We start from the raw sequence: 27445 nt of genomic DNA on the forward strand, positions 1-27445 counted from the left end.
ACCTGTCTATGCCATGTCTAGAAAGGGTTGAACATGCTTTGAGTGTGCAGATTAGGCTATATATGTGAATCAGACCTGGGTCAAATATGTATGTCAAATTATTTTGCTTAACTGGCAGGTAGAGTTTGCACTTTTGGGACTATTCAGTTAAAGTTTTTCAAACACAATGTGAATGTGGCTTCTCCATAACCTGCCTTTATTTTCAGTTCACCGGTTTAGTTAAATAAAAATGTTAAATAAAAATAACATGATAGTATCAGGTTTATACGCTACACTTCCTCTTAAAAGAGACAAAGTTAGAAAGCCTGGCTCACGGTTAGGAAGCCTAAATACTTGTGCATTTGTAATGCACACTAGAATAGAATACAGCATATCTACCATGTGTGCTGTTGGAAACTGCTGTGTTTGTGACTTACAATAAGAGCAAGCTGAAGTCAAACTTGAAAAACCAGCCTCTTTCTTCTTTTATATTACTTGCCAATCTTTGAGTTTTCTCATTGAAGCATTCCTTGACATAGTCAATGCACTTTCCCAGAGGCATAACCATGTTTCAGACTGGAGATGCAGGGGTTGGAACACTTCTGTTTCGGGGTTAGAAAGAGGATGGCTTTTCAAGTTTGACTTCAGCTTGCTCTTATTGTAAGTCACAAACACAGCAAGTTTCCAAAAGCACACATGGTAGATATGCTGTATTCTATTCTAGTGTTCATTACAAATACACAAGTATTTAGGCTTCCTAACCGTGATTCAGGCTTTCTAACTTTGTCTCTTTAAGAGGAAGTGTAGCGTATAAACAAAGTTATCTGATGAAGTAACAGGAAAGGTGTGTCGCAACCTGAATCAGGGTGTCATTCATTTAGGCTAGAAGTGTTCCAACCCCTGTCTCTCCAGTCTGAAACATGGTTAAGCCTCTTTTTTTGTGGTTAGTGAAAAGCCTTGCAAAACTCTTAATGATAACAAAATCCATAATTTTGTGATATAACTTTTGCTCATGGATGTCTAAGAAAATAGACTAGGGCAAGTGCATTGATGATTTCAAACAATGCTTCAATGAGAAACCTCAAAGATTGGCAAGTAATGTAAAAGAAAGGGTTTAGATAATGTATCTCCAGCAACACAGGTCTTACATCCGGTCACAAGATAGGTTGTACTGCCCTCTAGTGTCAGTATTAAGACATTTTTATTTTATGTGTTTAAAAGCGTATGTTGTATAACAGTATTTAAACACGTATTTGTTTATTATCTGTAAAGTCTAATCTATCGTCAACGTAGAGAGCGTAGACATCTTCTTCAGCAAGTGAAAATGGTACGCCTTCCATCTGAACAGCATTTCCTCCTTGGTAAGTTAGCTAGATACAGTTCGTTCTCTCAACTACTGTCCTAATGAAAATCAAATAACGTTAGTCCAACTATCAAATTGGTGATTCTAGCTACCCTCGTAAACAGCAAACTTTAGCTAGATACTACAGCATTAGCAAAGTCAGCAAATGCACATGGTATGCGCCCTTCCGTCTGAACAGTATCCTCCTTGGCAAGTTAGCTAGCTAGATACAGTTGGTTATCTCAGCTAACGTTACTGTCCTAATGAAAATCAAATAACGTTAGTCCAACTATCAAATTGGCGATTCTAGCTACCCCCCAAAATGGGATCAGCAAGCTACTGTACTATTAGCTACTAACTTCGCAACCACCACAACCATGTGCATGCACGTTGCCAAATATGTTGAATGCAAAGATTATTACTACAAATATCCCCAATGTTGATTAAATTAACATTTTAATGACGGCCTTGTATTCAGAGTTACTTGGAGAGTAGTCTAGCGTACTCGCCTGATGTTGGAGTTGTTATTTCGGACCCGAAATAGATACCAGAGCTTCCTACAACACAAGCAGGGTTGGCTAGGTTACTTTCTGAATGTAATACGTTAGTTACTAGTACCTGTCCAAAATTGTATTCAGTAACGTAACTTTTGGATTACCTAAACTCTAACGTAATCAGATTACATTCAGTTACTGTTAGATTACTTTCCCCTTTAAGAAGCATTGGAATACAAAAATATATGTTACCAATTGAACCACATCTATTGCAGGATAAATCAATGTTAAAGTTGTACATAGCTGGCAATATATGGATGTTACATTTTACTTTAAGGGTTGGTTATGTAGGCTTCTTCTAACCGAGTGGTGCAGCGGTCTAAGGCACTGCATCTCAGTGTTAGAGGCATCACTACAGACCCTGGTTCGATTCCAGGCTGTATCACAACCGGTCGTGATTGGGAGTCCCATAGGGCGGCGCACAATTGGCCCAACGTCGTCCATGTTAGGGTTTGGCGGGGGTAGGCCGCCATTGTAAATAACTGCCTTGCCTAGTTAAATTTAAAAATATTAATTTACACTACATATAATAATACAATTAAATTCTCTTTACATTCAAAACTAAACTCTATCAGAATTTCAGTCATTCCAATAAATGTTATACCCCTTGATCTTCAAGAATAGGCCTTGGAAGTATAGATTAGCCAAATTGTTACATTTGAGCATAACCCCAAAACTAAGGACTTATTAACCAGCCCTACTCTGTTTATGATTTTGTTTTCACAGAGGACTGTTTACATTTACAATGTTTACAAACATTGGAGCTTATATTTTGGGTTCTGGTGTGGAGTGTGACAGTTGAACTAAACTCATGAGACATTTATAAGTTATATTCTTCAAGAATCGATAGATGGATAGATGGAATGGATGTAACAACTACAGATTGCCCCTTTAAGTCTATCAAAAGTGTGTGTTTGAGCATGTGTCCATTATGCCTATGGATTATTATATATATTTTTTTAAATCATAGTGAATTAGATTGAGCAACACACGCCCCACTTTTATTCCATATGCTTGGATCCGCACTATGCAGCTGTCGCAAGAGCACATTTTTCACTGGCTGTCCACTGGTTTAAAAAAAAAAAAAAGATTAATAGGCAGCTTAAACTTCTTGAATTCAACCATTATTGGGTTCAAATACACATTTAAATTTGTTTACAGCCATCCACAAGCCGTAAGACGCAAAATGAGAGAGCAGCAGTGCGATTCACGTCAATGAGCTATGTTGATATCAATAAGTGATATCTGTATCGCCGTAGACTACACCACTGCATGTCATCCTTACCGCCAAGTGTTTATTCAAGTTGGATAATCTTTGGATGCTGACAGCAGTGGCACCATTAGAAGACATAGCTTGGACTGTAGCCTACAAAAGCCTATTCCTGCTCTTTTCCAACGATCCATCAAACGCATTTGGTGTGTCATCAGTGGTCTCTGTTCCACCTGAGCGAGTCAGATCAAATAAAACTTAAACTTGCGCCTTTTTCCAATGCTGATTTGAATGTCATTGAGAAAACTGAGAAGTGTCAAAATATATATTTGTTTTGCAAATGAAAAGTTATTTTCTGAATTTAAAAGTAATCCTCGAAGTAATCATCTAGGTTTTTCAAAAGTATCTGTAATCTGATTATAACATTTTTGCTGGTAATGTAACAAGATTAGTTACCGTTTTTTGTAATTCCTTACATTACTCCCCAACCTTGTACAAAAGTGTAGGTTACAAGGTCGCTCTTTTCAAGTCAAACTTGGCAAGGGTGGATGCAGCTTGGACTTTTAGTGTAGAAACACTCAACGTCCAGATCGATGTTGTCCAGTAGATTTCTACTTATTAGTGGGGGAAAATTAGTTAAAATTATCGTTTTAATTCTAAATTCCTGTCGGTTTGTGCTAATGTCAACTCTAATGTCATTGTCAAGGGCATGGCATGACAATGAATACGTTTTGGAACACTGACTGTCCAAACAGCAAGTTACAAATGACTGATTCAGATGTGTGTTTAGAGACAGAAAGCTGTCATTTGCCATGTGCTTTTTGGGTGTTTAGACTGCAGGAAAAACAGATTATAATTGGACATGCCAAAAAAATAGGATTTAACTCACTTCAAACTGCCAATGTGAACATGGCTTTACAGACTGCCACTTAAAAAAATTATATATATATATATATATATTTTTTTTTATGTTACAGGTTTTCATTTGGTACTTGTATTTGGAAAGGATTGTGGTCCAGCAGAATACAAAACAAGTGATGGGCAGTGCTGCCCAATGTGTAATAAAGGTAATGTAAAATCTTTTCAATTCTATTATTTTTTACAATTGCACACAACGGGTACGGGAAATACATTAACAGTAAACAAGAGGGAGTCACATTTCCACAGGTAGCCTACAATCTCACAATACAGTATTTCAGTAGGCCTATTCATGCTGTAGGCCTAGTCATGCTGTAAATGAGAGGCATGTTTCATGGAATACAGCTCTCTGCATCATTGTGTTTAAAAAAATAAAAATGTATGTGACATCATAGGGTGTCGTTTTCTTAGGACCTGTTCTTCTCTCCCTTTTTTTTGGTGGTATTTTCACCCCTTTTTCCACCCCAATTTCATGGTATCCAATTGGTAGTAGTTAGTCTTGTCTCATCGCTGCAACTCCCGTACGGACTCGGGAGAGGCGAAGGTCGAGAGCCATGCGTCCTCCGAAACACAACCCAACCAAGCCGCACTGCTTCTTGACACAATGCACATCCAACCCGGAAGCCAGCCGCACCAATGTGTCGGAGAAAATACTGTGTACCTGGCGACCGTGTCAGCGTGCACAGCGCCCGGCCCGCCACAGGAGTCACTAGTGCGCGATGAGACAAACCCTCCCTAACCGGCCAAACCCTCCCTAACCTGGACGACGCTGGGCCAATTGTGCGCCGCCCCATCGGTCTCCCGGTCGTGGCCAGCTGCGACAGAGCCTGGACTTGAACCCAGAATCTGTAGTGGCACAGCCAGCACTGCAGTGCCTTATACCACTGCGCCACTCGGGAGGCCCCCCATCTTTTTCACTATATACTGGTATGGTTGTGGAGATAGTGAATATAATGTTAAAGTAGAAAACTGACATTTTAAAGAAAATATGTAACGTCTCAATAAGTTAAATTGTATTTTCTATGATTAGGCTTGGTGGTCCGCAGAGATTGTACAATAGAGTCCAGCACATCTTGCATACCCTGTATCAGAGGGACCTTCATGAACGAGGCCAATGGTCTAACCAAGTGCTTTCCCTGCAGTCCCTGTGACCCAGGTACATTTACATTTCTTCCAAACCTTCCCATCTTTCCTTTTAGCAGTAGACATCATCCCCTTTTCACTGCTGAGCTGAGTTGTATGGCACTGGCTTGGTTCTGCATCCACCAACTGGAAAGTAAAATAGAAAATATCTGAGCCAGTGTCTTACGTTTCAGGTCACCACAATAGTGTGAAAAGGGTATGAGGTGCCTTCTCATAAGTAGTCCTCTGACTGAAATGAATCAACCCTGATATTTTCCAGGACAGGGCCTGTTCACTCAGACAGAATGCAAACCGACAAGTAACACAGTCTGCGACGTTCTAGATGGATACTACTGTAGAAGCTACTCATCCAACTCTGAGTGTAACTTTGCAGTAGAACATACACACTGTTCACCGGGACAGAGTACTAAATCACCTGGTAAGTATGAAGTAGAGGATAAATATCGTACAGGACATTATAATTCTGATAAATGAGTATAACATGGGCTCTAGATAGCTTAGTGTTTTTTTGCAATGGTTTATTTTTGAAGTGAAGTCATACCTCAGGTGATTTTGACTTCTCCATCACCTCAATGGTTTACTTTTGAACAGAACATTGTTTGTTCTCACTTTATAGGAACAAAGACAACAGATACCATATGTGAGGAGTGTCAGCATGGCTTTTACTCACAACATGGTGTGAACTGCACTGCTTGGACTGAGTAGGTCATCGTTTGTGTACTAGAGTTTCTTGAATTGCTTTAGGTTTCTTTTTTCTTTTAAAATAATTGGGACATTGATGATATATTTCAGAAAGCAGGATCAATGCTCTGATGGCAATCTATAAATTATGTTCTGGCAACCAGATTTTGGTTGACAATATAATTACAGGCTGGATTAATGGTAAATCCATTTGAATTGATTCACTTTTTGACAGCATATTTGCCCATTGTATAAGTTCTCAAAGGGACTTTTTGGACCTGAATGCCAAAACATTCAAGATAAGGTGCTGACTGATCTATTTTGCATACCCCACCATACCATGAGACATCTATGTCTTCATCATTGGAAAAGATAAACGGTTGAGATTTGATATAAAGCTTAAACTATTTTATAATTGTTGGAAGAAAAAAGTATTCTAAGATTATATATTTTTTTTTTTTACATTAAATGTCCATCTAAAAACGCCTATTTTAGGACATGAGGTTTTTGTGTTGTGCCACCATCGGTTGAGACACAGCATGCTCTTGAAAACAGGGTGAGTAATGTTTTGGATAATAAATGTACTAAAATAGGAATACAATTGAAATGTAAACTTTCAAATGGTACCACAAAGATGGTTGGAGGTCCACACAGTGAATGTTGATTTTAATGGGAATATCTGTTTTAAATTACACTGTGAATCCTCCATAGGAAACCAATTGAAATATAGATAATAGAATAAACATGACCATTTAAGTTGACATTTAACTGTGGGTGAACCGGCGGCCATCTTTGTGGTAGTAATTAGTACTCATCACTGCATTCTCTCTCAAAGTTGGTTGGCTCTCTGATGTCACATAGGTTGATACATTGCTATATTTTCATTTATAAAGCCCTTTTACAAAAGTCCCACTGTACCTAACATCTTTGCTAAAATTATTTTGGTCTCTACGGAGTTAGGTAAATCAGATATTTGTTTTCTTGCACCTTATTTGTGTAACAATCTTCAAAATGTTCTTATATTTGATGTTTTGGTGCCTCTAGGGCAATTCAGAACGCTGATTGAGGCCCTTATTACTGATGAATGTCTTTTTTATGATCATGTTTTTCTTTCTACTTGCATTTTGTAAGCTTTTAAATGATATCAAACACAACCGTTTATCTTTTCCAGTGATGAAGCCATGGAGGTCTCATGGTATGGTGGGGTTTTCAAAATGGATCAAATTTGACCCCTTTATCTCCTGAATGTTTTGTCATTCAGGTCCAAAAAGTAACTTTATAACCACTTCTTCTATAGGCAAATATGTATGGAAAGTGTTGATTAAATCAAATGGGATGCTGTCAAAAAGTGATTGAATTGAAATGGATTTACCATTAATCCATATAAAACCTGACATTACAATATGCTGTAGTTGACCTGCATAATTAAATAAGTGTTTGTGTTTCTTACTCTGCAGTTGTGCAGCAATGAGACGCATGAAGACTGAAGATGGAAATTCTAGACAAGATGTTATTTGTAACAAAGTGCCACCAAGGAGGAATACCAATCTAATAGCTCCAACATTATTATTATTGTTAGGCCTCCAGTAGATGCCCTGTTTTGTTTCTACCTGGCAAGAGGTTAGCCCTTTATTTATTTAACTATTCATTTTAAATATTTTGAAATCCAAATCCTAGTCATTTGAAGTTAATTAATCCTCATACATTGTTATGCAAGCAAAGTTATCATTTTTCAAGAAAGACTTTCTAGTGAGTGAAATTCTGTTAATTTTATGGCTAAAGAATCCAATGTTGTTATTGTCATTTAGTCTGGTTTAGTTGCAATAGCAATCCTAACTTATGTAATGTTTCTGTGCAAGAAACGGGACCTCTACAAGTCACCAGTAACTCCCTGTACGTTATCCATTTAGATTCAATATTTCAGACTATCATAGTAATAACTGAGTAATGCAGATGACTTTATACTAGGGATGGGACTATAACAGTATTGTGATGCTCGTTAGTATCGTGACAAGGAAACAAAACACAAAGCTGATTTAACTTTGTTAGGAAAACAGCCCTAATGTTGTAAACAAATATCATTATGTTGTCATGCAGTCACATTTATATTACAAGCTATAGCAGACAATATTTTACATACAGAAGGTTATTAATGTACCAAAGAGTTTGGTCTGCTTTGTTTTCATTTTGGACATGAAAAAAATATTTCAATACTGGTATCGTGCCGGCCCTACTTTATACTATTCCTAACTAAATTATTGACTTGTTTGCTTCTTGTTTTCCAGAGTGGAAACAGCAGAGAATGTGCCTGGTAATGTTGTAACTGATGTAAGACTAAACTAGGATGAAATGCATGCTTGTCACTTTTTACTTACACTTTTATATTAACAGTACCTGTGCATTTAACTAAACTTTTCTAAATTCACTGTTTGAAACACCCAAACTGTTTTGATGATCGTTTGACTAACAATTTAATTGTTATTGATTCTCATAAATGAATTTACACTGTCAATCCATGAGATGGCGCACAAGTGTAACAGTTACAGCAACGCTCAATAACTTCTCTGTTCTCATTCCCAATCGGCAGAACCCTGGAGCCGAGATAGAATGGGCTAATCAGAACCTAATAGCTCAGTGATCAGAACAGGTGCAGGTCGGTCTAGGTTTGGTTGTAACATTCTGATTAACCATTACAAACACTTAAATATATTTAAAACCACACATTTTATATTATCTTCAAAAAGAAAAGGTTATTACAAAAAATGTCAATGGATTAAATTTGTTAATTTCCTGAATCTCTAGCAGTAATTTCATAAGGCCTATCACGGCACTTAAAATGTAAATGACTGCCATATTTTACTTAGGTAAATGTCCTAAATCAACAGTCGGTTATGAGGCTTCTCGCGGTCACTCAAGGGTTACTTTGTATCAGTTTTTAAACCGGATTGCATTTGCAACATAATGCTTATTACAAATATGCAGGTTGGCTTTCTTCTTGATGAAAAAGTATGAGAACTTGCGTATTTTGTTGATGTATCGACGACTGTAACCCACCTGTGGATTGGTTAGAGTTCGAATTCCCCATTGACAACCGTTTAAGTACTACAGTCCGTTTAAGTACTACAGTCCGTTTAAGTACTACAGTCCGTTTAAGTACTACAGTCCGTTTAAGTACTACAGTCCGTTTAAGTACTACAGTATGGTTAGCAGAACACTTTCTAGTTTAGCCTATGCTCGTTTCAAAACTGATTTACACTGACATAAGCATCACTGTCACAGATGGAATAACAATGTTGTGAATTAAATAAAATCCTAGGTGCGAAATAGTTATTGTAGCCTAGGGAATTAGGTCGTTCAGAGGCAAGGTGAGGATGGTCAAAATTATAACATTACAATTCCCACCAAGTGGGTTAACCCTATTGGCGCGATGCGTAGAGCATTTGCCTTTAACCCAGCGACCTGGGTTCGGAACGTGTGCGAGGACTGAGTAGTCAAAGTACCGGGACGTGCAAGCCCGGCAGCAGGATTAACTCGGCAAGGGAGCATCAGAAATGACTATGGGCCACAACTATTTTCGCTTGCTGATAACAGGATGGATAATAATCGATAGTACAGTTACACACAATGTATTTGCAGCCAGGCAGGCTGTCTTGCCGCAAGAATACAGGCTACTGCACCACTTTACAAACGTGGACAATTCATAACCGGCTCGAAAAATTGCAATTTATGACAACGCTACATGCACAATACCCATCAACGCAAGACAGTTGCTATTACCGTAATAACACTTCCCATGCCCATTCAATGCATTTCCAATCGCAGAAAGCAAATAATGTACAATGCACTCACTACCACGAGTTCTGTAAAATGCAGCTTGGACACAGCTACAAAGCTGGCTTCTGTCGTGGAATATTTGGTCAATCATATATCAAATACTGGAGCATGCGAGTTCAAATAGACTTTTTATAACTTCATAATAAAAGCCGAGCTGGAATCATGAAAACTGCCTTCCAGCCTTGGCAAATGTTTTATACATTTGTCCTCCTTACGTCATACTCATAGTAACTCCTTAAATGGCTCATCACCTCTGGCATTTAGCCACCATTATCATATTGCCTTCATACTAGGACATGCAACCTGTAGAGTCACAGAAACACTTTCCTGCATGTAGGACCATAGCAACAGACCTTGGCACCCTACAGGACTAACCAATACATGACATCCTGCTGACTCCACCGAAAGGGGAACCAACCCGTTCTGGAAAAAACCCAAGAGGTGTAACCATAGTTGGCCATAACAGTTACAAGAATAACCACGTGCATGTCTAACGGTGTCCAATGACCTAGAGCACAGAGTGCATTAGTTTTGCTGGCTCCTTCTGAAATAAATAACTGCCACATATGTACTGAAAAATTCACAATACTTCCCACAAGAGTGCCGTACTATGCTGCGTATGATAGATACATTAGTATTACATAGCAACGAGTTGTTTATGGCAACGCTATAGGTACTCAACCATTGATCAAGGTCTGCTCACCCTCAATGTAAAGCAAAGCACCTCTTCTACCATATAAAACCAACATTAAAAACCAATCCGATTATATTATAAACCAAACATTTCCAATCACATCACAGAAATCAAGCAGTAGATTTGGCAGCAACGCCAATAAATAAATCACGATTATTTCTGACATTTGGCACGCATTTCCAAAAGCTAGCAAATAAAATACAAGCCCAGCCAAGCTGCCTGTTCTTACCCAGATTCCAAAGAGTTGCAGCCGCCTTGCTGTGTTGAACAACCTCAGCAGTCTCTCGTTCCACTCCCCACGGAATTTGCTTGTAAGATCTCTCAAATACCAGTTGAATCAGCCGAGCTTTCCCCTGTGCAACATGCTCCGTCTGTGCGAACTGAAAATGTTTTTCAAGGTTGAAAAAGAGTCATCGCAGGTGGCCCTGGATGCTCCAAATGTTAATCCGCGTTGCAATGCCATCACAGTCAGCATTGCTGTTAGAGGCCCGGAGTGTCTATCCAAAGTTATCTGCGTAGTCCATTTCTCGTCACCGGATCCGGCAATTTCAGTCTGTACTCGTGGTTTCACTTTTTCCACATCCATAAAGGTTTAATTCTCTGGGCATCAACAAATTGGCTGTTTCGTTCGTTAAATCTTCCTGACATTTCTCCCAGTACAGAATCCAGAGTGGTAAAAAAAAAAAAGTATTTTGCACTCTCATAAATCCTCTTCTTGCTGGCCCGTTGTTTCGACCACATATTCTTTCAGATTTCTACTCACTACTCGTTGCCGTTTGCTTTGGACTGGGGTTTCCATGTGCTTATATTTCCCATAACTCATCAAGCTGCAGGAATATTCCAGCCACTCTCTGCCTTTAAACCACGCGTTGCAAAATGCCAGTTTTCTTCCACAGTACTACAGGCGGGTTGGGTATTTCCCCAGACAAACCTGTGTTGGCTCCTCATCACCGAGGTCGTCAGGCACGAACGGGGGCGCCGGTGCTTGTAATATCCTGGTGGTGCTGTTGTTAGGTTCGGTCTTGGCGGCTGCAGGCCCCTCCTCGGGTTGGTTACCGCTGTCACCAGGCTGCAAGACGGACGCGCACGTGCTTATTTGCTGCTGGGCTGCGCGTCCTTGGCCTCCGTGTTTAGCGTCGGCTCAGCAGCCTTGGCCTCCGTGTTTAGCGTCGGCTCAGCAGCCTTGGCCTCCGTGTTTAGCGTCGGCTCAGCGGCATTGGCCTCTGTGGCAGGCTTTTCCCCCTACCCGCCGCTTTGGTCCGACGCTGCCGTAAGTGCCCTGGCGAAGCCACTTTCTAATATCCATCATGCTCTCAGCTACCCACCTAACTGTTAACGTTAGCTAAATGACATCCAGCTGCGCAGTCAAACTTTTTTCTCGTAGTACGTCAAATTGACTCCGCCCTTACCAATGTCTTTCAACTGGTAAAATGTATATGACATACGTATGCGTGTAAGGGAGTTGCATGAATGAAGCATACACAACGAAAAGGGCAGATTATGGGACAGAAAAACGATACAGAACTGAAGGGGCACAATATTCCAACTAAGGGGGTGTGTGGGGGCAGTGTAGCGATCCTTACTATATGAGCCACATTAACCCTATTGGCGCGATGCGTATGGTGTTTAACTATCGCGTCAGCGACCCGGGGTTTGCTTCCCTGCCCCTACAATATTATGTTCTGACTGCACTGGTGATACGTATTCACATGGATCATTTACAACCTGCCAGCCACACACAGAGAAGTACATGGTTATTTCCCTCCAAATATAAACGAAATACTGCAATATGCTCCCAGATTTCATAATGTAAAAAAAAGTTGGATCAACAAATTGTCGATTTACCAGCGGTTTATTTCTCGTATAATAGATGTGATACCTTAAAGCTTCAGCAAATTAAACCTGGAACTCATTGGATCCAACTCCGAAGGTGGACCACAAACCTCCATTTCCATAGCTGCAATAATATATCCTGTTGTGGTACTAGCTGTGATTGCAGCAGTTATGAAAATAAATAAAAATAGCCTACATCTGGTGAGATTATTTTGAGAATTCTGCAGTTTCACTTTAGATTTTAAATGGCTATATGAACAAGTGAGAAACATCCAGCACTAAACTAAATAGGCCACGTCAGGGTTTGCTGACGTTAGCGATATTATTTTGTCCGTTGTTTTGTTACAAACAAGCAAGCTTTTAATTTTTCTTTAAAAATGACAAGGCCAAGATTTTTTTTTTCAAGAACAGGGAAAATTCGATTGAGTTCAGCAGCGAACTTTCAAATTAGAAGGCAGTTGAGTCACCAAGATGTAGAACAGACATTGAAAACAAAAGAGAGAGAACAGCCTTGTCGTAAAATTACAAATACAGTCATTAATCAAGATAAAAATAAAAAAAATCAGTTACTGCACGCAACATGTTATTGTATTCTATTTCTACATATACACAAATAATCCATATTTTACCCCGCCTTGGTTCACATTTTGACTATTTTACATTCACTTTGCCTTTCCACATAACGTTTGCGAAACGTGGGAGGCAAGGCTACTGATAAGCCAACCCCAGAAATAAAAATCATGAAACTCCTGTCAATTTGGTAAAAGCCGACGTTCTATCAGTGGGTAAAATAAAATGTTTCCCCATGACTTAACATCGTGTAGGAACGCGTAAAAGCTATATAAACCTTGTCACTGGAGATATGGAATTACACACTCACATTTCATAACCCATTTAAAACAATGATCTACGCTCCAGATCGCCAAATCAGCCAATTGACCACTCTTTGTTAAAGTATGGGTCGCGACATGTCAGAGTAAATCTATAATTATATAACTGACTACTGGAATTGATTAGGCTAAGTGCAACTGCGCTCACTGTTCAGGGCGCTCTCTGCTTAAGGCTAGGCCCCTATTTTCTCCACTTCCTATCTGACTGACGTGCCCAAAGTAAACTGCCTGTTACTCAGGCCCAGAAGCCAGGATATGCATATAATTAGTATCATTGGATAGAAAACACTTTGAAGTTTGAAGTTTGTAGAAATGTTAAAATAATGTATATGAGACTATAACACAATAGGAGAAAATCCAAAGAAAAACCAACCAGATTTTTTGTTTTGTTAAAACCTGTTTGGGCTAGGGGGCAGTATTGAGAATTTTGGAAAAAAATAAGAGGCTATGTGGGACGTTAGGGTGCCCCCCGTGGCGCACCCTATCAACAGCAGGTGCATTTCAAGAGCGGCAAATTTGAAACCAAATAAATGTCCAAATTCAAATCTCAAACATACAACTAACTTACAGCCTTTGAAAGATAAACATCTTCTTAATCTAACCACGTTTACCGATTTCAAAAAGGTTTTACGGGGAAAGCATAAAGTTAGGTTATGTTAGGAGAGTACATTGACAATAGCTGTGTGCAATGCATTGTCGATTCAAAGACAGGCGTCACCAAAACCATACAATCAGCTAAAATTATGCACTAACCTTTTACAATCTCCATCAGATGACACTCCTAGGACATTATGTTAGACAATGCATGCATTTTTAGTTCTATCAAGTTCATATTTATATCTAAAAACAGCGTTTTACTATGGCGTTGATGTTCAGGAAATCGCTTCCCTCCAATACCGGCAGTCAAGTCATGACAACAAAATAATTAATTAATATTAGAAAACATTGCTAAAATATTGTAACGACCCTGGGTTTATAATATTATATTGTCATTCAAAGAATTATAGATTTACATCTCTTGAACGCAATGGACTTGTCAGATTTACACACACTTTGCAATAATCTGAGCACTGCGGCAGAAAAATACGCATTGCGATACAGACTAACCGCCATGTTGGAGGGATCTAAAATCGAAAATACTATGTAAATAATCCATTACCTTTGATTCTCTTCATCAGATGTCACTTCCAAAGAGTCCCAGGTCCATAACGAATGTAGTTTTGTTCAAAAAAGCTCATCATTTATGTCCAAAAACCTCCGTGTTGTAGCACATGATCTAAGCCAGCCGGACTTCACTTCACTTCAAGAACGGAAAAAATATATTTCCGTTCGTTCAAACATGTCAAACGTTGTATCGCATAAATCATTAGGGCCTTTTTTAACCAGAACATGAATAAAATTCAAGGCGGACCATTGGGTTTTCTTTTAAAACGTTTCGGAATGAGAGTACCCACCATCAAATCGCGCGCCAGGGGTCTAATGGGCCATCACGTTCCATGACTCTTATTCGGTCAGATCTCAGAGTAGAATACTCAAAACACTTTGTAAAGGCTGGGGACATCTTGTGGAAGCAATAGGAAGTGCCAGAATATTCCTAACCCCCTTTGTTTTTCAATGGCATAGGCTCAAAGTCAATTCAACACATCAGGTATCCACTTCCTGTCAGAATCTGTCTCAGGGTTTTGCCTGCCAAATGAGTTCTGTTATACTCACAGACACCATTCAAACAGTTTTTGAAACTTTAGGGTGTTTTCTATCCATATATAATAAGTATATGCATATTCTAGTTACTGGGTAGGTGTAGGAGGCAGTTAAAAATGGGCACATATTTTTCAAAAAAATTCTCAATACTGCCCCCTAGTCCTAACAGGTTATTAACTGCCTCCTACACCAACTCAGAAGCTAGAATATGCATATTATTGTTCAGGTTTGGATAGAAAACACTCTGAATTTTCTAAAACAGTTTGAATGGTGTCTGTAAGTATAACAAAACTCATATTGCAGGCAAAAACCTGTGAAAAATAGATTTTAAAAAAATGTGAATTTTGTGACTGTACTATTTAGTGTCATTGTTTTATAGATACCATAGTGAGAAAGGATTCAGTTCGCAACTCCTAAGGCTTCCACTAGATGTCAACGATCTTTATAAAGTTGTTTGAAGCATCTGTGATGAATACAGACCGAATTAGAATGCTTGGAAGTTGACACGTCATCACTTCATTTTTTGCGCCTGCGCATAAATCTGAGAAGAGTGTCTTTGTCATAATCGTTTATTCTAGACACTTGATAGGTTGTGTGAAAATATTACTGATGTTTACTGATGTTTCACGTTAAAAATGGACCAAAAGATTAATGCTAAACAACGTTTGACATGTTTGAACAAACGTAAATAGATTATTTACTAGGTTTTTTTTAGCTTTTCGGCGTGACTTTACACTGCCCACCTCATTTTGTGGGAGCCTACTGAACGCTAACTATTTGGACATAAATTATGAACTTTGTCAAAAGAAACCACATTTGTTCTGGACCTGGGATCCCTGGCAGCGCCTTCTGATGGAGATAATCAAAGGTAAGGGGATATTTAGAATATTATTATCGATATTAGATGATGCTAATGCTAACTGTATAGCTTAGCTTAGCTTATAGCTTAGCTTATTGTTGTTAGCATAGTACCCAGTTTATTGCAAAATGTGATTTCCCAGTAAAGTTATTTTGAGATCTGGCCATTCGGTAGCAATTACGAGATGATAATATATTATTCTTTGAATGACAATATTATAATTTACCAATGTTTTCGAATAGTAATTCCGTGATTTGTAATGCTGGATTCACTGGGAGCGTTCGAGCCGAAAAAAATTCTGAATTTCACCGCGACTGTAAATGCTGTTTTTGGATATAAATATGAACTTGATGGAACTAAAAATGCATGTATTGTATAACATAATGTCCTATGAGTGTCATCTGATGCAGATTGTCAAAGGTAAGTGCATAATTCTAGCTAGTTTTCTGTCTGTTGATGCCCTTCTTTGAATTGGCTAAACATTACACACAGCTATTGTCAATGTACTCTCCTAACATAACCTAACTTTATGCATTCTCCGTAAAGCCTCTGAAAATCGGACAGCGTGGTTAGATTTAGGAGATATATCTTTCAAATGGAGGAAAATAGTTGATTATTTGATTATTTGAAATGATTACTCTTGCAGTTTTGAATTCCCCGCCATGGTCACATGACAATGAATCCCAATACCGGGATAAGATCCTGCCCCCTGGCCTCAACAGGTTTTAAGATCCCATGCTTTTCCATTAGAACATATACAGTCGTGGCCAAAAGTTTTGAGAATGACACAAATATACATTTTCACAAAGTTTTCTGCTTCAGTGTCTTTAGATATTTTTGTCAGATGTTACTATGGAATACTGAAGTATAATTACAAGCATTTCATAAGTGTCAGGATTTTATTGACAATTACATGAAGTTGATGCATAGAGTCAATATTTGCAGTGTTAACCCTTCTTTTTCAAGACCTCTGCAATCTGCCCTGGCATGCTGTGAATTAACTTCTGGGCCACATACTGACTGATGGCAGCCCATTCTTGCATAATCAATGCTTGGAGTTTGTCAGAATTTGTGGGTTTTTGTTTGTCCACCCGCCTCTTGAGGATTGACCACAAGTTCTCAATGGGATTAAGGTCTGGGGAGTTTCCTGGCCATGGACCCAAAATATCGATGTTTTGTTCCCCGAGCCACTTAGTTATCACTTTTGCCTTATGGCAAGGTGCTCCATCATGCTGGAAAAGGCATTGTTCATCACCAAACTGTTCCTGGATGGTTGGGAGAAGTTGCTCTCGGAGGATGTGTTGGTACCATTCTTTATTCATGGCTGTGTTCTTAGGCAAAATTATAAGTGAGCCCACTCCCTTGGCTGAGAAGCAACCCCACACATGAATGGTCTCAGGATGCTTTACTGTTGGCATGACACAGGACTGATGGTAGCGCTCACCTTGTCTTCTCCGGACAAGCTTTTTTCCGGATGCCCCAAACAATCGGAAAGGGGATTCATCAGAGAAAATGACTTTACCCCAGTCCTCAGCAGTCCAATCCCTGTATCTTTTGCATAATATCAGTCTGTCCCTGATGTTTTTCCTGGAGAGAAGTGGCTTCTTTGCTGCCCTTCTTGACACCAGGCCATCCTCCAAAAGTATTCGCCTCACTGTGCGTGCAGATGCACTCACACCTGCCTGCTGCCATTTCTGAGCAAGCTCTGTACTGGTGGTGCCCCGATCCCGCAGCCGAATCAACTTTAGGAGATGGTCCTGGCGCTTGCTGGACTTTCTTGGGTGCCCTGAAGCCTTCTTCACAACAATTGAACTACTCTCCTTGAAGTTCTTGATGATCCGATAAATGGTTGATTAGGTGCAATCTTACTGACAGCAATATCCTTGCCTGTGAAGCCTTTTTTGTGCAAAGCAATGATGACGGCATGTGTTTCCTTGCAAGTAACCATGATTGACAGAGGAGGAACAATGATTCCAAGCACCACCCTCCTTTTGAAGCTTCCAGTCTGTTATTCGAACTCAATCAGCATGACAGAGTGATCTCCAGCCTTGCCCTCGTCAACACTCACACCTGTGTTAACGAGAGAATCACTGACATGTCAGCTGGTCCTTTTGTGGCAGGGCTGAAATGCAGTGGAAATGTTTTTTGGGGATTCAGTCCATTGGTATGGCAAAGAGGGACTTTGCAATTAATTGCAATTCATCTGATCACTCTTCATAACATTCTGGAGTATATGCAAATTGCCATCATACAAACTGAGGCAGCAGACTTTGTGAAAATTAATATTTGTGTCATTCTCAAAACTTTTGGCCACGACTGTAGAGACAATGTTAAATCCAGCTCCCAGATTGCAAATCCTATGGCTTCCACTAGATGTCAACAGTCTTTGTTCAAGGTTTCAGACTTGTTTCTTCCCAAACGAGGAAGAATTCCCACTCGACATCACACATTAATGTCATCAAATTTACTCAAGCTAGCCACAACGGTTAAACTTCAAAATAGAACCGAGTCAAAATTCACCCAAAGCTGAAAAACAGCAAAAGAACGTTGGCTAAACTGGAATACGAGCCCATAGCAGAGCCTCTTTTGACTGGTGTGAAGCTTAGAATTCAATTTCGTGAGGTATTTGACGAAATAGACCAGCATGCCTCTCCATAGGAAAACAACTCTGGCATACTTACAGAACCAGACTCAGTGCTGAGCATGACCTCCGTGTTACACTGTCAAAACCCGGAGTCCAGAATAGACATGCTTGTTGAAAACTTTAACCTGTGTGATTTGATCTATCAGTTTATTCCAGTTCAGAATAAACAAATAGTTATTGTATTTTAACAGCAACAGTTCTAACTTAGTTTTTTTTCAACAATACTTTCTACAGTAACATGTACTGTAGGCCTGATCATTTTTCATCTGTACTGTTACTTAGGGTTGCACTATCAAAAACTGAGCCTGTGTGTGTGTGTTCTGTTATACATCTGTGTGATGTGATCAATCAGTTTATTCCAGATCAGAATGAAAATAATTTATTGTATTTTAACAGCAACAGTTCCAACCAGGACAGATATGTACGAGTGTTTTTAATGGGGAAAAATACACTTGAATAGCTATTTATATGGGTATTTATTTTAATTCGTTTTTGTCTATATTGCATTTGTTTTAGTCATACGGGTAATGAAATGTACCAATATCTACGCATAGTTGCATATTTTCATAAGCTTGGGTCCCAGAAAAACATAGTTTTTGCATTTGGGTCCCAGGCTGAAAAAGTTTAAGAACCCCTGCAAAATATGGATGGTATGGCCATACTTGTCTGGAACACATCCATCTGTGTCACGTCTACTCCCGCTCTCCCTCTCCAGCGTTCGACATCGCCGGGTTTACTAATCACTGGCTCTGACAACCACACCTGGCACAATCGTTATGCGCACCTGCGCCTCATCATGAGAAAGACATGGACTTCATCATTTCGCTGAATACCTCCCCTATACCTGTAACTCCCTTAGTTCCATTACCCAGGCAGTATTGGTTATATGTTTAATGTCCAGTCGCTACTCTTGGTTTTTGTATTGTTTCCTGTATTCATAAACTCACCCCCTGCACCTGCTTCTCCACTCCCAGCGTTTCCGTTACAAACCGTTTTATATCGTCATGACAAAGTATAGATTTAGTTTAGATGTGCTCAATCTAAACAGTTAACCACATTCTTAACTTCATTCTCTTTAATTCTGAATTTGTCCCTCAAACGCCATTGTTTTGATTGACATAATTTAATAGGATCTCTGTGGTAGGCTAACAACTAATTTACATATTATGAATATAACGGGCTTGAAACCTCTAACCCTGGCAATTAATTATATTTTATGTAACAACCACTCTACGACATCAGCAGCCATGGAGATGTTTTGTGTTTCATCTCTATTATGGCAGTCTCAAAGAAAAACTACATTTGAGATGGAACGTTTAAAACTTCAGTGTAATAACCATAGAGAGATTGTAAACTATATGATTTAAAAAATAACTGTACTATAGACTTTCTGTCATATGATCTTGGTAAAATGTAAACATAAGTTCTGCTCGTCTAACATCTAAATTATTATTAGGATAGGCGACTTCTATCACCACTTTCTACAATAATATGCTACATTCTTGATATTCTAAAGATACAGTTGAAGTCCGAAGTTTTCATACACTTAGGTTGGTGTCATTAAAACTCATTTTCAACCACTCCACAAATTTCTTGTTAACAAACTATAGTTTTGACAAGTCGGTTAGGACATCTACTTTGTGCATGACACAAGTCATTTTTCCAACAATTGTTTACAGACAGATTATTTCACTTATAATTCACTGTATCACAATTCCAGTGGGTCAGAAGTTTACATACACTAAGTTGACTGTGCCTTTAAACAGCTTGGAAAATTCCAGAAAAGGATGTCTTGGCTTTAGAAGCTTCTGATAGGCTAATTGACATCATTTGAGTCTGTTGGAGGTGTACCTGTGGATGTATTTCAAGGCTCACCTTCAAACTCATTGCGTCTTTGCTTGACATCATGGGAAAATCAAAAGAAATCAGCCAAGACCTCAGAAAAAAAATTGTAGACCTCCACAAGTCTGGTTCATCATCGGGAGCAATTTCCAAATGCCTGAAGGTACCACGTTCATCTGTACAAACAATAGTACACAAGTATAAACACCATGGTACCACGCAGCCTTCATACCGCTCAGGAAGGAGATGCATTCTGTCTCCTAGAGATGAACGTACTTTGGTGTGAAAAGTGGAAATCAATCCCAGAACAACAGCAAAGGACCTTGTGAAGATGCTGGAGGAAACGGGTACAAAAGTACCTATATCCACAGTAAAACGAGTCCTATATCGACATAACCTGAAAGGCCGCTCAGCAAGGAAGAAGCCACTGCTCCAAAACCGCCATAAAAAAGCCAGACTACGGTTTGCAACTGCACATGGGGACAAAGATCGTACTTTTTGGAGAAATGTCCTCTGGTCTGATGAAACAAAAATAGAACTGTTTGGCCATAGTGACCATCGTTATGTTTGGAGGAAAAAGGGGGACGCTTGCAAGCCGAAGAACACCATCCCAACCGTGAAGCACGGGGGTGGCAGCATCATGTTGTGGGGGTGCTTTGCTGCAGCAGGGTCTGGTGCACTTCACAAAATAGATGGCATCATGGGGAGGAAAATTATATGGATATATTGAAGCATCTCAAGACATCAGTCAGGAAGTTAAAGCTTGGTCGCAAATGGGTCTTCCAAATGGACAATGACCCCAAGCATACTTCCAAAATTGTGGCAAAATGGCTTAAGGACAACAAAGTCAAGGTATTGGAGTGGCAATCACAAAGCTCTGACCTCAATCCTATAGAAAATGTGTCGGCAGAACTGAAAAAGCGGCTGCGAAAAAGGAGGCCTACAAACCTGACTCAGTTACACCAGCTCTGTCCCAACTTATTGTGGCAATCTTGTGGAAGGCTACCCAAAACCTTTGACCCAAGTTAAACAATTTAAAGGCAATGCTACCAAATATGAATTGAGTGCATGTAAACTTCAGACCCACTGGGAATGTGATGAAAGAAATAAAAGCTGAAATAAATCATTCTTTCTACTATTATTCTGACATTTTACATTCTTAAAATTAAGTGGGGATCCTAACTGACCTAAGACAGGGAATTTTTACTAGGATTAAATGTCAGGAATTGTGAAAAACTGAGTTTAAATGTTAAGTGTATTTGGCTAAGGTGTATGTAAACTTCCGACTTTAACTGTACATTTAGTAAACATTTCCTGATGGTGATTTCCACCTGCAGTATATCCCTCCAAGGTAAACAATGATGAGAGCAGCAGGTGAGTCACCAGGTAGGCCGAACACAGCCATGAGTGCAGCCAAAACCTAACATTCAGATTCAGATCAACTTTATTATCCCACTAGGGGGAAATTAATTTGGTCATGTGCCTAAAAAGATGGTACAAACAAACATGAAAACACAGAAATGACCCAATAGAATTCATTATAGCTACAGATTTACAGGGAAAGTGCAATATGCTGTATACTCAATGAACCAACAGACTATCTATTATACATCTGCTCCTGGGAAGGACTTGCTGGACCCCTCCACACTCCCAGGAAAACCAGGTACCCAGACTTACCAGACATTTTCTATAATGTTGTAATGGTCTGTAGCAGCATCACAGACTGTCAAACTCAACCTTTCTTGTCCGGTGGGAACCCCACTTTGAATCCAGTTCATGAACTGTGATTTACATTTTTAATTTCACATTTATTCACGCTTAGGAATCCAGTCAACGGTCAGAGAGAGAAGATCCATCTGCCTTCAATTGAGAACAGTCAGAAGTGTCCATCATGTGCCAGAGCAACAGCAGAGCATCCTAAAATCATCCCTAAATCTGCCCCCTCCCTCCAGTCTAAGGTGACAGCCTTCTCATGCTGCCTGCTTATTGAATGGATGATAATGCATGTAACCCTTCCAATTGCCATTAATAAAATCATATGCCCATAGGTAATAACACGTCTAAACAAAACATTGAAATAAACATTTGTTTAGTGTTGGAGAGGTAAAACAAACAGCTTGTGTAAAAATAAAACTATACTTTTAATGAGTTAAGTGAAAGTTAATGAATGTTTCTTGCATGTAACTGAAGCCTGCAGGTTAATGGCTCCACAAAAGGAAATGGCAGGTTTAGCCTGCTTGGACCCCGGAGCAGCTAGAGAGGGACATCAGAACAAGTCTAACTTCACCAGTACCACCATGGCTGAGGACACAGAGGGGGAAGGTACCATGGTGCATGACCCTACTACATGAGAAGGTTCATCATTTTATACAGATTGGTGTGGCCCAGTCTGAAAACCTCCCTGTAGACACTTTAAATGGTCCCTAGTAGATCTAGAAGGATCTGATGGTTGTTAGCACTATGGTTGGCTCAGTGAGGTGGAAACCATATTGGAGGTTGGTAGTGACTGTAGTTGTAAGGACAGGTTGATCTAATCTTCCAACTGATCCTTTATTCTAACTGATGCCACAGAACGCTTGCTACAGCTCCAATCATATTATTTTCCAGAACCACAAGAGGATTGTCACAAATATAATCATATTATCAGTTGACTTTGTCCATGTCTTTATCACCATGTCAGCATGTGCTGGAATATAATATATCTGTTTTGGTTAGTCTGCACGCTAGTGAGTCCATTGTAGCAAAATACATGTTTATTATTTAGAAAAAGCAAACATCCAGTCACTGGCTAGGCTGTACTGACCTCTAGTGTCAGTAGCATTAACAGATATTAACTAAGACTAAACAGGAAGCAGCTGAGTTCAATGTAAAAGAAAGGGTTTAGATAATGTATCAAATTTTTTGAGACATTTTAGCAGACGCTCTTATCCAGAGCAACTTACAGTAGTAAATGCATACATTTCACACATTTTCTTCTGTACTGGTCCCCCGTGAGAATTGAACCCACAACCCTGGCGTTGCAAACACCATGCTCTACCAACCTAGGGCTTACATACAGTCATGGGATAGGTTGGGATAGGTTGTACTGCCCTCAAGTGGCAGTAACATTAACAGATATGAACTAAGTCTAACATCAATCCAGTATTAATACAAGGTATTAGTCATTGATCAACTGAGTCTGCGATTCTCCAGGTTGTAGTCCAGCTGCAGGAGGAAGTATCCCAGAGGAAACAGGAAGCAGCTGAGGTTAAAGGTTAGACGAAGCAGGTCAGCCAGACACGGAAGGTAGAGAGAGAAGCCCAGAGGAGCCTGAAGAGAAAGGTCCAAGTCTGCCAGGAGACCACTGACTCTCTGAACCTGCAGAGCAACAACAGCCTAGTGGCCCTGGAGTAGATACAGACCAGGGTATGACTGATCTCTCTCCTCATTCATAGTCATCTGGAGTAGATACAGACCAGGGTATGACTGACCTCTCTCCTCATTTATAGTCATCTGGAGTAGATACAGACCAGGGTATGACTGATCTCTCTCCTCATTCATAGTCATCTGGAGTAGATACAGACCAGGGTATGACTGACCTCTCTCCTCATTTATAGTCATCTGGAGTAGATACAGACCAGGGTATGACTGACCTCTCTCATTCATTGTCATCTGCATCATGCTGTCACTGTATGGAGTGATGTAGTCACCAATGATGTAGTCACCAATGATGTAGTCACCAATGATGCATTGACCAATGATGTAGCGACCAATGATGTAGCGACCAACCAATGATGTAGTGACCAATGACGTAGATATAAAAATAACAGAAAGGCCTGGACACTGTATATGCTCCTTACTACCACATTTAATGACAACGGTTCAATCCTTTTTCATATAGACATTATTAGGCCAGCACCTACAGTACCAGTCCAAAGTTTGAACACACCTACTCATTCATGGGTTTTTCTTTATTTTATATTAACTTCTATACTGTTTTTATCTAGACTTTATTAGCCCAGCACTTACTGTATTTTTTTAAGGATGTGCGTATGATCACAAACATTTCTATAGCAATCATGCAAGGCATTAATTGTAAGGCATACTTAATGAAGGATTTATAAAGAAAATAAGTATACCAACTATTAATTATAGGTTTATTGTTTATTAAGTCATAATTAAACCTGGTTTCATGTCTTCCAGCATGAGAGGCTGAGACTGAAGATCATCCAGGCTGTGTTTTCTCCTCCTGGAGTCTAACAACCAGACTGAAGTCAGTGATCAGGCTCTTCTCCCCCCTATGCAGGTACCTCTAGGGATAGTTTGATTGAAATTTGATAAATCTTCATCCAGGTCAATGTTTTGTACCCCACGGATAACAGATTGCCAAACAGGTTAAACACGTGAGTCAACTCGATACTAGATAACTGGATACTACCCGTGTCATCACCCCAAAAAATAAAAATAAATGTTTTGTCATTTTCTGACTTTGAAGGTGTACAACCTGGTAAAAATAAAGGTTGAATAAGCAAAATGTTCCCGGCTCAGGATAAGACCCAAATGCAGACAGTGCACACTGGCCTATCCCATCTGGACAAGAGGAATACCTATGTAAGAAAGCTGTTCATTGACCACAGCTCAGCATTCAACACCTTAGCACCCTCCAAGCTCATCATCAAGCTGGAGGCCTTGGGACTCAACCCCGCCCTGTGCAATTGGGTCTTGGACTTTTTGACGAGCCGCCCCCAGGTGGTGAAGGTAGGAAACAACATGTCCACTTCGCTGACCCTCAACACTGGGGCCCCACAAGGGTGTGTGCTCAGCCCCCTCCTGTACTCCCTGTTCACCCACGACTGCTTGGCCATGCACGCCTCCAACTCAATCATCAAGTTTGCAGACGACACAACAGTAGCGGGCTTGATTACCAACATCGATGAGACAGCATACAGGGAGGATGTGAGGGCACTCAGAGTGTGGTGTCAGGAAAAAAGCCTCTCACTCAACGTCAACAAAACAAAGGAGATGATCGTGGAGCACCCCCCTATCCACATCGAAGGGACAGCAGTGGATAAGGTGGAAAGTTTTAAGTTCCTCGGCGTTCAAATCACAGACAAATTGAAATGGTCCGCCCACACAGACAGTGCTGTGAAGAAGGCGCAACAGTGCCTCTTCAACCTCAGGAGGCTTGTCACCCAAAACCTTGACAAACTTTTACCGATGCATAATCGAGAGCATCTTGTCAGGCTGTATCACTGTCTTGGATCGGCAACTGCACCGCCCTCAACCGCAAGGCTCTCCAGAGGGTGGTGCGGTCTGCACAATGCATCACCGGGGGAAAACTACCTGCCCTCCGTGACACTTACAGCACCCGATGTCACAGGAAGGCCAAAAAGATCATAAAGGACAACAACCACCCGAGCCACTGGCTGTTCACACTGCTACCATCCAGAATGCGAGGTCTGTACAGGTACATCAAAGCTGGGACCGAGAGACTGAAAAACAGCTTCTATCTCAAGGCCATCAGACTGCTGAACAGCAATCACTAACTCAGAGAGGCTGCTGCCTACATTGAGGCCCAATCACTGGCCACTTTAATAAATGTATCACTAGTTACTTTAAATAATGCCACTTTAAATAATTCCACTTTAATAATGTTACATATCTTACATTACTCATATCATATGTATATACTGTATTTTATACCATTTATCGCACCTTGCCTGTGTAAGTTATAGGCCTATTGCGGCATTGGCCTATAGGCTATCTATGAGTTCCATGCACTAATTTATTTAGCCGCAAATGGATCACAGTGTATCAATGTGTCCACATTGCAAAGGCTGGTACTCTTACATTAGTTTAATTTTAATTCAGATTTTGATGATTAAACACGTGACCATCATTTTGAGAAACAAAAACGTTATTATTGAAAGAAATTGTTCGATGAAATGTGTATTTAAAAATAATCATAACTGTCACGCAGATCGATAGAAACGCTAAATAAATTGTAAGCTTCTCCAAACTTGAAACTCAACAGCTGCCTATGGTCTTTATTATAACACCCATTAACAATATTTGCAAGCGCGTGCACACAGGAGGTCCCGTGAAAAAAAACACCTGGTTTGGTAACTGCTCAGCATCTGACCATAGATGACACAACGGGCCGCCTATAGAAATCAAATCCCTGAAATCACACGGCCAATCCACCCATGCATGGAGCAATATGCATGGAGCAATATGGAGCAATATCCTACACCTGAGAGCAGGCAAAAATAATTACGAAAGCCTTCAGCCAGGCCAAGTCAGGGCTGCTGACATTCACAATATTATTTTGTTTGTTTTTTTGTTACAAACAAGCAAAATTGTAATTATTTTTCTTAAAAAAGGAGAAGGACATGCAAAATTCGATTGAGTTTAGCACCGCACTTTCAAATTAGAAGGCAGTTGAGTCACCAAGAGGTAGAACAGACATTGAAAACAAAAGGGAGAGAAACAGCCCTGTCGTAAAATTACAAATACAGTCATTCATCATGATTAAAATATGTCCTTATTTTTTAAGTTACTGCACTAAACATGTCAAGTAAGCTATTTAAATGGCCCCTAGTAGATCTAGAAGGATCTGATGGTTGTTAGCACTATGTTTGGCTCAGTGGGGTGGGCATCATATTGGAGGTTGGTATTGACTATAGTTGTAGTATTGTAACTCCTCTTTTTATAGGAGCAGAACGTACGGATGTTAGGTGAGGAAATCACTAATCTGTCAGTTTGAAGAGGTGAAGAAAGACCAAGAGATCTGTGTGCTTCAGGGGGAGCTGACAGAACTGACCATTTCTCATTATGAGGATGTGGTCAGAGGTCAGGTAGGAAGTAGGAACTTCTCTGTACTGTATATTTCAGAGTTCTGTGAGAGTATTGTAGCTCATGTACTGAACAACAACGTGTAACCTTTGGTTTAATGGGTATATAGACATATACTGATTACTACAGCAGTGATCTAACTATAACAGTGCCATCTATCCCTCTATCTCTGACCCTAACTACAGTATAAAAGTGATCTAACTATAACAGTGCCATCTATCCCTCTATCTCTGACACTAACTACAGTATAAAAGTGATCTAACTATAACAGTGCCATCTATCCCTCTATCTCTGACCCTAACTACAGTATAAAAGTGATCTAACTATAACAGTGCCATCTATCCCTCTATCCCTGACCCTAACTACAGTATAAAAGTGATCTAACTATAACAGTGCCATCTATCCCTCTATCCCTGACCCTAACTACAGTATAAAAGTGATCTAACTATAACAGTGTCATCTATCCCTCTGCATTTGAACCCTCACC

At 39.8% G+C, this 27445-nt stretch overlaps 2 protein-coding genes and 1 long non-coding RNA gene across 5 annotated transcripts in view; 2 read left to right on the plus strand and 1 right to left on the minus strand.

Moving 5' to 3' along the window:
- Nucleotides 1-11701, minus strand: part of LOC115165383 (tumor necrosis factor receptor superfamily member 14) — a 38228-nt gene extending 26527 nt beyond the window's left edge. Inside the window, exon 1 of one of the 3 annotated variants that reach the window (XR_003870141.1) lies at nucleotides 10585-11701. The gene's annotated coding sequence lies outside the window, so the exon portion shown is untranslated. The remainder of the gene's footprint in view (nucleotides 1-10584) is intronic. The other 2 variants (XR_003870142.1, XR_003870143.1) reach the window with 2 other exon arrangements.
- LOC115165391 (tumor necrosis factor receptor superfamily member 14) lies at nucleotides 1154-8339 on the plus strand. The gene is made up of 7 exons (XM_029718486.1): nucleotides 1154-1340; nucleotides 4063-4152; nucleotides 5034-5159; nucleotides 5406-5564; nucleotides 5763-5847; nucleotides 7285-7447; nucleotides 8113-8339. The coding sequence occupies exons 1-6, from the start codon at nucleotides 1304-1306 to the stop codon at nucleotides 7415-7417; spliced, it is 630 nt and encodes a 209-aa protein (XP_029574346.1). The 5' UTR covers nucleotides 1154-1303; the 3' UTR covers nucleotides 7418-7447; nucleotides 8113-8339.
- A 10122-nt stretch (nucleotides 11702-21823) lies between the features above and the next one.
- On the plus strand, nucleotides 21824-22754 carry LOC115165402 (uncharacterized). Its single transcript, XR_003870158.1, has 2 exons — nucleotides 21824-22082; nucleotides 22315-22754. It is a non-coding gene; the product is annotated as an uncharacterized LOC115165402 (long non-coding RNA).
- The last annotated feature ends 4691 nt before the right edge of the window (nucleotides 22755-27445 follow it).

This window comes from Salmo trutta, chromosome 28 (genome assembly GCF_901001165.1).
Source record: "Salmo trutta chromosome 28, fSalTru1.1, whole genome shotgun sequence".
NCBI classification, from domain to species: Eukaryota; Metazoa; Chordata; class Actinopteri; order Salmoniformes; family Salmonidae; genus Salmo; species Salmo trutta.

Bases quoted from the DNA above. Each gene is read 5' to 3' on its own strand.
- LOC115165391 (XM_029718486.1), top strand. From the start codon at position 1,304: ATGGTACGCCTTCCATCTGAACAGCATTTCCTCCTTG. The intron at 4,153-5,033 runs GTAATGTAAAAT...TTCTATGATTAG, and splicing joins CTGCCCAATGTGTAATAAAG to GCTTGGTGGTCCGCAGAGAT. The intron at 5,160-5,405 runs GTACATTTACAT...GATATTTTCCAG, and splicing joins CTGCAGTCCCTGTGACCCAG to GACAGGGCCTGTTCACTCAG.